Source organism: Pteropus alecto, unplaced genomic scaffold, assembly GCF_000325575.1.
Source record: "Pteropus alecto unplaced genomic scaffold, ASM32557v1 scaffold22, whole genome shotgun sequence".
Taxonomy (NCBI): domain Eukaryota; kingdom Metazoa; phylum Chordata; class Mammalia; order Chiroptera; family Pteropodidae; genus Pteropus; species Pteropus alecto.
Window position 1 is genome coordinate 14,986,982 of NW_006434839.1, and position 12,769 is coordinate 14,999,750.

General features: G+C 35.9%; 1 protein-coding gene across 4 annotated transcripts in view; it reads right to left on the minus strand.

Moving 5' to 3' along the window:
- Positions 1-2,451: 2,451 nt before the first annotated feature.
- PTPRZ1 (protein tyrosine phosphatase, receptor type Z1) overlaps positions 2,452-12,769 on the minus strand; it is a 162,738-nt gene continuing 152,420 nt past the window's right edge. For 2 of the 4 annotated variants that reach the window (XM_025045972.1, XM_025045971.1), the window contains 7 exons: positions 9,822-9,915; positions 9,429-9,502; positions 8,276-8,404; positions 7,264-7,410; positions 6,250-6,392; positions 4,896-5,031; positions 2,473-3,287 (listed from right to left, as the gene is read on the minus strand). In XM_025045972.1, coding sequence (XP_024901740.1) covers positions 3,147-3,287; positions 4,896-5,031; positions 6,250-6,392; positions 7,264-7,410; positions 8,276-8,404; positions 9,429-9,502; positions 9,822-9,915 — 864 coding nt within the window. In that variant the 3' untranslated portion in view covers positions 2,473-3,146. Of the gene's footprint in view, positions 3,288-4,895; positions 5,032-6,249; positions 6,393-7,263; positions 7,411-8,275; positions 8,405-9,428; positions 9,503-9,821; positions 9,916-12,769 lie in introns of all 4 variants that reach the window. The other 2 variants (XM_025045970.1, XM_015588410.2) reach the window with 2 other exon arrangements.

A 12,769-nucleotide genomic window follows, 5' to 3' on the forward strand; every position in this document is an offset into this window, starting at 1 on the left:
CAGCAAACTAATACAAAATATTTTTCAGAAAACAAAATCTGCTACTGAGAAAATTAAAGCAGGGTAGGAGATGAGGAGGTCCTGGGAGTCTAGGGGGTGTGGAGAGGTGAGCTGACATTCAGCTGGTACACACAGGACAGTGAGCCAGCCCACGTCTCTTCTGATGATCAGTGCTAGATATTTTGAATATCTTCCTTGGGAGGAGAGGATGCTACTTCAGATAGGCCAATTTGAGACACTGTGCCGAAGAGATATTTAAGAAGGGCCTGAATCCATGAATGGAACAATGGGACTCTAATATCTTTGCCAGTGGGAATGTAAACTGTACAAGTGAGGGAGTATTAAGACATAAAAATGTTCATACAATTTGCTTGCCTAATGATAACAGAAATTGATACTAAGGAGTGATCCTACGTATGGTAAAAGCTTTTTACATAAATAAATGTTTGTCATAGTATTGTGGCAGAAAAATGTAGCAGAAAACCACCATACTACATGGAATGTTATACAATAACAATAAGTTTATAAATTACATGTAATAACAAATGTAATGATATAAAAATAGAATAAAAATATATTCACATGACCACAGTTATGTTGTAATAAAACAATGTAATGGATAAAAGGTGTGAATGCACAATGAATAAAATTTTGGTAATGGATATAAATAATTGAGTAAGATTGTGTGGATAAAAGGTGTGAATGCACAATGAATAAAATTTTGGTAATGGATATAAATAATTGAGTAAGACTTACCTGACTGAGTTATCAGACTTCATTTGCTTTCACTTCCCTCATAGTCTTAGAGTTAAGGGTCAAGAGATAAGGAAAGATTGCTACATCTGATAGGAGCTGTCTTTGTTATTGGTTTCAGGGTATATTTATTAGAATCTATCTATAAAATGCCTAATTATTATACATGTTACTTGCATAATTACTTTCTCTTGAAAGAGATTCTGCAGGACACATCACTAATAAATAACCATAAGGGGAAAAAAAAAATTCCTTCTTCCTTCAAAGGCTATTTTTTCTTGGGACAAATGCTAAGGGAAAAATAGACGAAATAATTAAGGCAACATGTACTTCTGGTTCACATCAGCTTACGATTAGACTTTGTGGGTTATGGGGAAACAAAACTGTAAAACAACAGGACTAGGACTAGGTTAGAAAAGCAATCAAGGAATCAAAATTAACCTTGTGCCTTCCTCCCTGGGAGGATGAGAAAGAAGCACACCCAGGATTTTTTATACCTTGCAGAACAATGCTTCAACATTTTGTGATTTGTGACACTATTTTTTCCCATTTCCTATTTTCCTATTTCCTATTTCCCATCTCTTCATGACTATTGCTTTAAAAAGAAAGCTTCAGAAAAAGGAACTAATTAACTTTGGTTCTAATTTAAGGATTTAGTAAAAAAAAAAAACCTCCTGATTATTGCTTGAGGAAACTGGAGGCTCCCTGAATTGTTGGTAAATAGCGGTGGTTCTCAAACTTGAACATGAGTTAAATTGCCGAACCCCGACTTGAGTTTCTGATGTGGTAGGTCTGAGAAGGGAATCCAGAATTTGCATTTCTAACAAGTTCCCAGGTTTTGCTAATGCTTTTGGTCTGGGAACCATACTCTGAGAACCACTGGTTTAAATGAAACTTTTCCTGGCCTCCTGCTTCAGGCCCTTAGCTGGGCAGTCTTGGGAAATAGTGCCCTCTTCAGGGAGAGTTATAAAACACTCCTGGCTGAGGCAGGGGACGGCTTCCACTTTCAAAGTAGGCTTCTTACCCACAATTCTCTGTTTTCCTGCACTTCAGCTCTATGTAGCTTTCGGATCCTGACAATTTGCCTTAACATAGTACTTCTTACCTTTTTCCATCCTGGCATTTATGACCTCATGGCCCTTGTCTATTTATCTACCTGCCTTCCAATCCAGCTTAGCTTGTCCCTGACTGGCAAATCTGCCTAGTTCTCATTCTCAGCTTGGTTCTAAACCCAAATTTCTCAACATTTCATGGTACATAGTGCCCTTAGCTTCTCAGTAACATTTCACAGCTCTGTTAAGCCAAAAGAAATATGCGATCATTGTTTATTAAGTAATTAGGGTCAGTAGTAGTTGTGTAGTGTCAGTACATATTACTGTGTTATCCTCAAAAATGTAAAATTTTGTGACATCCCTGCGTGCCTCAATGCACAGTTTGGGAATCACCGCTCTAAACACTGTCCCATCCCATCAACCTTTTCTTCATTTCCGATATCCTAGCAGGACCCATGTCCACAATTTGCAGTTACACATGCCCCAGCGCAACACTCCACAGGCAAATGCAAATTGATGGCAATATTTATATTTATTTTTGCAATGCCATGGATAAAAACCATTTAAACAATGTTGAGTAAGATGTTATTTTCATAAAAACATCTTCTTTCAAAACAAATGTGTTTTATTTTTCATAAAAGTTAAAATTACATGCTAAAACAGTTAATTGTCGAGATAACATGAAATAATAGCAGAAGACTTAGAAAGTAAGACCAGATAATGAACTATATCATTAAACTAAACAATTACATGGAACTAGAAAACTTACTCAGTAGTAAAATATAAAAATCTACAATTATAAATATAAATTTGGTCCATGGAAACACTAGAGCAGTATTTACAGTAAGTATCATTATTTTATATTATTTCTACTTTAGGTGAATACTACAGTTGTAAAATGTTGAATATCATAGGGAACAGAGAATTTTATTTACAGTCTACTATGTTAAAAGTTATATTTCTAGCAAACGTGACGAATGCTACAAATACACCTAAAAATTTGACACTAAAAACAAACATGTTTCTGTAGTTTGGTATTACTAATATCTATAAATTGAAGATTTCTGTTAAAGTCAATTAAAAAAAAACACCATAATTCCATTCTTAGAAATACTGTAAAATTCAATCATTTTAGTTTAAACACAATAAGTGAATTACAAGAAGTTTTACAAAAAGGCACACATTGTTAATGATATAAATTTGGCAGCAGAATCCTGTCATGAAAGTTACTGTCAGGTGATGGGAAGAAAACAGATAACAGAAAGACTGAACTGATTTTCCTGTCTAATTTTATAAAGAGGAAAATAATGCTCAGATATGAACTTTCTTCACCCCTTTCTGTTAAACTAAAGACTCTAAGCTCTCAGCTATATTTCCATCAGGCAATGCTGCCCCGTTGCTGTCCAGAGAGGTGGATGGATTCTCTTCCTGCCTCGTGCTCACAAGGCTGAGGACTGCTTTATAGAGAAACTGATACTGCTCCTAGAGAACAGAGAATGGGAAGTTACAAATAAGAAACTCGATGAAAGCATGCATTTGGAAACAGAAAGGATATTTTGGTTACACTTCGGCATTGTTTGTAGAAGGGCATTGTGTTACACACTCAGCAGAGGTACACAATCTATAGTAATGTCTCCTTCTAATTAAAGTAGCTTTTCAATCAGTCAACAGTCATTGTCCTAGAAAATTGGCCCGTGTACGTTTGCCTATGGCAAACACTCCATTCTTATTCATTTACTTCATGGAATCAGAGGGTGACGTGACAGTGTTCTGCTTCTGATTTATCAACTTGTGGCACTAGGCACCTGTAACCTACATACGAGTTACTCATTCTCCTTTCTCCAGTTGTTATGAAATCAATTAGGTCTGTCTATTTACAGAGAGGCCTCAGAAAGGGCAGCATTGTCAGCTCAGGGAGTCATGCAGAATGCAAGTCTTTCACAAGATCCACTGTTTACCAAGTATTCTTCACACTCCACCTGCCTGACTAGTCTTATGTTCTGCTTTGAGTGAAGGTGAGCGTGTGTCCTGCTGTGGTCTCACGGTGGACACACACTGAAAAATAAAGTAGTTTTCCTCTTACAGATGCCAATTTGGGTGGTAGAGGATGGGGAAAGGCAGTTGCAGAGTGTGTGAGTGGGTGACTAGCTAGCGACATAGTGGAAAATCTTTAGGACCACATGTGAACTGATGCCTCATTGAATGCATTCATGAAATGAGTGAAAATTCAATCTCTAGAGGGCAATTTCACACAGGAGAAGCTGGATACAACTCAGCTGACCTGAATGAGACTTTTAATAGGGGCTCCTCTGAAGTGCAGGTGTGTAAGGGTTACCTCGCACTCTGGTCAACTGCTTCGGGCTGGAGCTCTGAAGACGAACCTTTGATACGTCTCATATACATACAAGACCAGGGAGCAGAAGGTGAGCCTTTATCTACTTACTCTACACCCACGTAAGTTTCTCCCATTAGGGCTTTTGCACTAAGTTCCCTATTGTCTTGTCAGTCCATATTTCTACAATAATAAAAACTTCTGAATTATTTTTAAAGTTGAGACTAATTTCTCCAGATGTGCTGTTTCTTTTTGATTGTCTAACTTTCTTTCTAAAAGTACCCAGGAATTAGCTGTTGTTAACGTCAGAAATTAAATTTGACTTGAGAAAAAAGTAAAAACTTCAAACGTTTAAGACTTTAAGGTCTGTCTTCTGACTGTTCTCTGAGTTAGGCAGAACTTTAATTCCGGGGAAATAACTTTATTTTGTTGGATAAATCAGAGTAGTTGGTGCTTCTATTGAGGATATTTTTCAGAATTACAATAAGACGCACAAAAAGGCACATACGAGATTTAAAATTTTTTAGCCATCAATTTTCTGGAAGATAAACTTTAAATTTTTATTTTTTATCATTCCAGTTCTATAGATTATGGACAGAATAACTTGTAAGTCAGCTAGAAATCTACATGTTAGTGTTATCAGTGTGATTTTTTTTTTTTTTTTTTTTTACCAATATATGATTAAATGATTTTGGTAGCCTCTAGGAAGTAAGCAGTTCTCTAAGAGTGAAAGTCTGGTTCACTGCTTTATTACTTACAATGTCAGCAAAGACTCCTGGCCTCATCAAGTTGATCATCTTGGCTACCTGGTAAACATCCATGGAATTTTCTTTTTCTAGTTGGTGCAGAAGGGTTGTCAGAGCACAGAAAGTTCCTGCTGTCACTCCTCCGTGCCTTGAAGCAAAGGGAAGGGACACAGATTCCATTTAGAAGCATCAACTTTCACATTTGGAACTCACAAAGCATGTGGCCTTGACAACTTTGCAGTAAGAACATTAAAATGTTTAATGAATCGCCTCTTTTTACTTCACTGCGCCTTTAACTATGGTTTAATTTGAAACCCTGGCAAGTGTTCATGATATTAGTAATGGGATACTTCACAAAAGATTAATATTTGCTTATGCATTTGTTATTTTTATTCTATGAAAGGAGCTGGCAATAAATCAAAATGATCTAAGGTTATAATATATTTATATAATATGCATCCTATGTGATATATATAACATATAATTCCAGCACATCCATTTTTATTTGTTCATAACAGACACTTGGAAAGATCTATTGGATAAAGATTCCTGTTTCTGGTAAATTAAAAAGAAAATCAATTTTAATCCTGTCCCAAGAAGTCAATGGCTGAGAAATGTCTCTTTCGGTTAGCACCTGTAAAAATCAAAGTGCTAAAGCTGAATCATCACTCAAAGTGTTCTCAGCATACAATGCTAGACATACTTGTGATCATGTACCCATTGCTAAGAGAGGAGAGGTGGTATCTGGAAAATGTAATGGACAGGTCTTGCAGAAATGACTGACTCAGTGGGTCATAGATTAGCCACATCCTATAAATCTCTAAATGGTCTTCTGGAAATTCCTGCAACATCTACAAGACAAACGACCTGTAAATAGGTAAGACCAGTGGTTTGGAAATTCCTTCTCCCTTGCAGCCCCCATCCAAAACTCCTCCTCACTATCCTGAGTCACGAGGTGCACATAAAACCTCAGACAAGGGAATCACATGCTCCTTACATGGATACTGCAAAGGTATATAAACTGTAAGAAATCTGACCAAGGGGAACTCGTGCTCTGGTTCTGTTAAGCCCCACGTGCTCCACTGGCTAATAAATTCTCCTTCCTCTAACAAAGTTGTCTAAGCGTTTGATTTCCTCCATCGGGTGTCACTTCCTGCAACACTGCCAGCTTTCAACTGGAGTTGCAGAGAAATAATAATAATTAAAAAAATATTCTGTTAACCTTGTCCATAAGAAGCAGATAATCCACCCTGACTGAATCAACACAGCTGGTCTTTGCAGACCCTTAGGTTAGTATAAAGACAACGGAAATATATATACACCTGGAGTCGCTAAGATGTGAAATGATTTGAAGAGTAGAACTTACTCATCGTGAACAATCATGGGCCCATCCCTGCTGGCAGCTTCTTCTTTGATAATACTTATAAGTTCAAAAGTTTTACTAATGGGGCTATCTGGATTTGGCCATTTGGGACACTGAAAATGTCTTACTTCAAGTACATAATCATCCTGTTAGAAGAAAGAAAAATTAATGTTTTCAGAAGAATCCAATTGGTTAGTGAGTAGAATAATTAAGGAAAATCAGGAATCACAGGAAGGTAGTAAAACCACAGGGCAGGCACGGGCAGGTGAGTAGCCCACCTCCTTCACAGAAGGAAGAAACTGCTGTGATGCCACATCTGTCATTTATAGGTGCGTCTCTTTTTTATTCTAACAATCAGCCTTAGTTGCGGGATTATCATGCCAATCAAACCATGAAAGTATGCACCGAAGATATGTTTGTGCCACTGAATTTAAACTTAAAAAAAAAAAATCTTCAGTGTTAAAATTTATTTTTAAAATAGCACAGACTACACTTCAAATACTAGCTTGATTATTACTCAGGTAATAATCAAGCTTAGTAAAACAATTCTAGTTTATTGCACTGTGCATTTTCAAAGCACTTCTTCACTTATCAAATCATTGTACATTGCTAGGTAGAAATGAGTTAGTTTAGTAGGTAATATGTTTTCTATTTTACTTCGGAGAATCCAGGATATGTATTTGTTTTAACACATAAGAATTAGGATTGATGAATTTTCTTTACTGTGTTCACTTTCGCTTTAAATTCTATCAGCAACTGTTCTGAAGTAAGAGAAATCTTTGATTTCTTGTGTGTGTAGAAGTCAGAACCATGTCGTTAGCGATGACTAATTGTTTGATGATTCTCTAGGAATTTGAAAATGAAAGCGACAAGTAAAGTAAAATTTATTATTTGGGTAACTTGTCTCAATTTGTAAGGAATCAGATTTTCTTTTTATTGGTAGGAAAGATCCTTAAATAAACATATACTTAATATGTGCTTAAGGTGAAAAGTTTGTCATTTAAATTGTATACATACCTGTGTAGCTTCTAAGATGAAATCTTGAATTAAAAGTTTCTCTTCATTAGACAGACATTTGTGTTCTTCAGCCATAAGAGTGACCTTAAAGCTTTCACAATTTATAGGTTCATCTTTATTTGGCCAATAAACAAATTCGTCTTCTGCCTGGAGGATTAAAAACCAAAGAAAATTCTAGATTTTAATAAAATGTCTACTAAGTCAGACTGTGAAATGAAATCTGGTTGCTACAGAAAATTCAACTCAAATTTTTCTTTGAAACTCAAAGTATAGTTTTAAAATCTTATATCTTAAACTAGATTGATCTGCAGAATAAAACTTAAGGACCCACACTATTGCTTTATTTTGCTTTCTTAGCTTATCGATAACAAAAATTAGTTGTTGCTTCTATAATTGATAACCGAGTAGAGAAAAATCAAGTGGTTTTAAGAGCTCAGCAATTTCCAACATCATTTGGAATAATCAGTATAACTTTATGGACAAGAAATGAATCTCAAAGTACATGTGTAAAGCCTAAATAAAATATTAATTTGGTTTTATTTTGGGGGTCTTCCACATACATATGAAAAGGAGAATAGGGTATCTGTGATTTTCTGATACTAAAAAAGTCCTTTCTATATTAGGAGTTCACTTTATTCCAAATTGGTCTTCTATGGATCTTCTTAAGCTGAGGGAATCTCTAAATATCCTAATAAGTTTTATTAAAAAAAATACAGAAGCATGTGAACTGACTTCATTCATGATTTTATGATTCTAATTTTCTTAGGCAGTGTCACAAAATACTTAATTTAGATTAATTTTAACCTACTCTTATTTAAAACTGTTGTTCAACAATTTCAGATCTGGAAGGTTGCATAACCAAACCAAGCCCAACGGTAGACAAGGTGCAATTCTGATGACAGTTTATTAGTTGAAAAACATTATTTGTTTGTCTGCTGGACTTGTTTGTCTGCTGCTGTGACCTGATATTCCCCCCATAAGTAAAGTACTAAAAGTGACCTGAGGGTCTTACCATGTTTTGACCGTCAGGAAGCATAACTACCAGCTGGGCATTATGGTCCCATATCATCCTCCAGAAATCCTTGATGGTGTGGAGAAGGGGATGCTGGGTGATGATGAATTCATTGCTCTGATAATAACCCTACGAAATGGAAGAGAAGAGAGATGGAACCCTGATACGTGACCTTAAACATTCAGAAAACATTTATTTTCAGACTATGTTCATAAATAATGTGATTACTCTAGTCAATGTTTAGGGAGTATTTACTATATGCCAGGTATAACACTAAGCATTTTCTTCTCCTTAAGTCATTTATTCCTCACAGCAGTATTATGGGATATAAAATGTGATACCCATTTTACAGATGATTAAATGGAAGCTTAAGAACTTAAAAGATGTGCCTATTTACACAGCTATCAGTTCTAGGAATAGGCTCATCGAAATGACTTGTGGACCATGTCTCCTATACTAAATAGGGTGGAAATCTAAAGGAGAATTTACACAAAAATAGAGGACAATTTGGTGATGGCCAGAGAGGAGCGGGGTTTGGGGGGCTGGGAGAAAGGGGTGAAGGATTAAAGAAGTATGAATTAGTAGTTGACAGATGGTCACAGGGATGGGGAGTACAGCATAGGGAATGCAGTCAGCAGTAATGTCATGGCTAGGTGGAGAGCCAGAAGGGAGAAAGAGCAATTAGGAGGATTGTTTTATAAACTACATAAATGTGTAACCAATGTACTGTAAACTTGAAACTAATAATAAAATTAAATTTAAAAATAAAGGAGAATTTATATTTCTCAGTTTCCACAAGTCCCAATGGCAGAATGCCAAATTTCACACCTCTGGCAATAGGACACCTTTGGTATCCAGATGCTCCCCCTTTGATGAGTGAGTTTATGTTTTTTTTTTTTTTTTTTTATCTACTCATCAGTCTTGAATGGTGTTTGGTTCCTGCATCTTTGCCTTGCTTGAGATTTCTCCAGTCCCAGAACACATGAAAGCGTCAAAGAATGCCATTATCTATTGCTACTGTGGGTTGTGGGTCTGCGGGTCTCAGACCTAATGTATGTCCAAAAGTGGTGCTACCCACATCTGCAGCCAGTCTGAAGTACCAAAACCACTGTTTTTGGTGTTGGCAGTCTCCTTAGTAACTTCTCTGACTTACCATGATATAGGAGGCATTTATGTAGTCTGTGCCTTCCCCATTCAGGGACGAAATGCCAACCCTTGATCTTTCCACTGGAACACAGAACATTCATGGTAAACCTTATCGTGCTCATAGTACTACCACCCCACCCAACACACACAAATTGCAAAGCATAGCTGCATTTCTCAAGTCGAGTGTTGTTGACCTTTAAGCTATTTTTTTCTATGTATTTTGCATTTTTAGATGAAACTTCAGGGTTTGAGAGTCCTTTTTAACAGTTACCTTAGCAGGCATAATTAGAAAAATATGAGCGTATTACTTTTGTCTTAAAATGTACAAATATTGTCAAATTACTTACAAGCCTTCTATTACCCAAGAAAAACGTTCTTCCTATATTAGGATTCAACCTACCAGGGATGATGGAAGAAGTTCTGTTCTTTTCTCTGTTGCATTGCTTTAGGGCTGTAGAATAGTCACTCTGCTGTATATTTGACTGACTCAGGAGCTGAGAAAGAGTCAAGGAAAAATATGGATTATTTCATTTAAGTCACTCAAATACTCACACATGCACATACAGCCCAACCAAAATAAGATCCTGAGTATAAATATATCTGACTTAGTTTCTAGGAATTCTTTGAACTAAATCTTGTTTTAGGGAACTCCTTGGCACATCTATGTTTTACACCAAGAAAGGTGGAAGAAGCAGAGAACACTTGCTCTCTAGTTTGACGTCAGCATTGGGAAGATCTTTTTCACGGCTACCTCTATAGGTGGGCACTCGCCATTTCTCCTACTTAAATCTCACACTGCAGTCAGGAGGTAAACTGCATGATGTGTGTGCACATATATAAGCATATAGTTGAATTTTATTCATTCTTTTAGTAATCTATTTGCTTTTTATCTCTTCCCCAGTTAGTAAATGTTCAGGTTATTTCCAATGTTTTGGTACGTCAAACTTTGTAGCAATAAATGTTGCTGGTATATTTCTAAATGTGCACACATGAGGGTTTCTTTAAAGAACTAGAAGTCATCATTAGTGTTTAATTTTTGACTGTCTGATAGATGAAAAATGCTATATCGTGATTTTGATATGCATTTCCTTAATTATTGTGAGATGGGGTACTTAAGTGTTTTTTAGCCATTTAAACTTCTTCTTTGATGATTGCCTTTTCATATTTCTTCTTCCTTGTCATTTATTAATTTATAGGGGGTTTTGATGTCTTAAATGTAAATCTACACTGTTTAAAAGTCACAAATGTCTTGGTTCTCTTTAATCACACAGACATTTATACCCAATTTATTAAGGTTTTATATAAATTTTAAGGTTTTCCTTAAAATTTTTGTAAATTATGTTTTTATTTAAAAAGTCCTTCTTTACCCTGAAGTTCTTGAACGATATTTCCTTATAACAGTTATACAACTGTGCTTTCACCTTGAGATACTTAATTCATCTCAAATAATTTTAGTATGTAAAATGCAGCAGGCACCTAATTTTACTTGTTTTCACATAGAGATTGTCCCAATATCATTTATTGATTAATTCATCCTTTCTTTACTGATTTGTAATGTCATATCTATCACATAACAATTTCCACATGTGCACGGTTCCTCTGGCTTATTTGTCTGTTTTTAAATATTAATTATTGTATCTGCATAATAAGTCTTCCATATATAGTACAACAAATTTCTATTTCTTATTCCTTATTTTTCAGTATTGCTTTGGATGTTTTTGGCTCTTGTCTTTTCTATATTAATTTTAAAATCAGAATCAAACACCAAAGGCTGGCATCTGATAGGTGTCTGGTAAATATCTGCTGAATAAATAGACATGCAATTTATTTCAAAGAAATTTTTATGGATAAACTTGAATAAATATCTTTCCTTATATGATAGTATATACACACACACACACACACCCCTACTCTTCCCTAGTTATGATGTTAACAAGAAAGTCAAATCTCTTTTTAATTGAATTCTGACCTAATAATTGATATTTCCATTTTAATCCTGGGTTATCCAGTGTAAGCCATATCAATTCTCTTATGTAACTGTGTAGAGGGCAAACCATATTTAAATGAGAATTCTCTTAAAAATGGGTGGCATATATATAATGTTTTAATTTAGGGTAAAGCTATCCTAGCAACTTAATGTTAACATTTTACATTTCTTTATTATCTGTTTCTGGAAAGTGAACTGTGTACTTTTTCTTTCCTTAAAGTGCTCCTTCATGACCCAGATAAGCTTGACTGACATTAATGTTTTCCTGATAGCAGGTTCTAAGTTCAGCATTCACCCCTAATCTTCTATTACTTCTCCAAAAGCATAGAAGGTGCTGACTGAGAAGGCAAAATGTCAGAGGGAATTCATAGTGCTATTTTATTGGCCGAGGGGGGAGAAGAGAGAGAGAATACTGAAATCTCAAGGTTTGTCGACTCTCCTGGGTTTTTCCAGGGAATGCTGAATTCTTCCTAGATATTCCTTTTGCAGAAATTAGCCCTGTTTCTCTAGGAATTCTGGGAAGTAAGAGGTTAGTATAGAATATATATATGATGGAATATTAGCCATAAGAAAAGATGAAATACTGCCACTTGCAACAACGTGGTTGGATCTTGAGGTTATCCTGCTGAGCGAAATAAGTCAGAAAAGTTGAAAATCACATGATTTCACTTATATGTGGGATATAAAACTGAAAGCAACAAACAAACATGACAAACAAACAGAGACTCATGGACATGGACATTATAGTGGCTACCAGATAAAAGGAGCGGAGGGGAGAGGTAGATAAGGGTGAAAGGGGTCAAATATATGGTGACAGAAGGAAATTTAACTCGGGGTGGCAAATACACAATGCAATATACATATAATGTATTATTGAATTGTACACCTGAAACCTATATAATTTTATTAGCCAATGTCACCTCAATAAATTTAATAAAAAAATAATATAGAGCAAAATAACAGAGCCTCCATTTCTCTGGAACGCAATGACTCTGCAAATGCCCCTACCCTAGCTGGAAGGTCTGGTAACATCTGCTTTCTAAATCTTTGCTGACTGATTTCTGGGTGTCAGACAGCTAGGGCTGCAGGAGGAACAATATTGAACAAAACATGCTCTCCTCTCTAGCTCGCCGCCTCATGACAGGGTTAGTGGGAGAAACTGGGCTGAAGAAGCTATTGTTGTGGTTTGGCCTATTCTAGTTCAGGGGCTTCAAGTGAGGTAGATTTTTTCCCAAAGAGTAGCATGAACAGCCTGAGCCATAGCACTTGTGGTTGAGTGGTCTGGTTTTTTCAAAGTAAAAAGAGCACTTGTACCGTCTGTATTATAAGTTCTGCCTGTTCATTCTGTTAGGCTCTGTGCC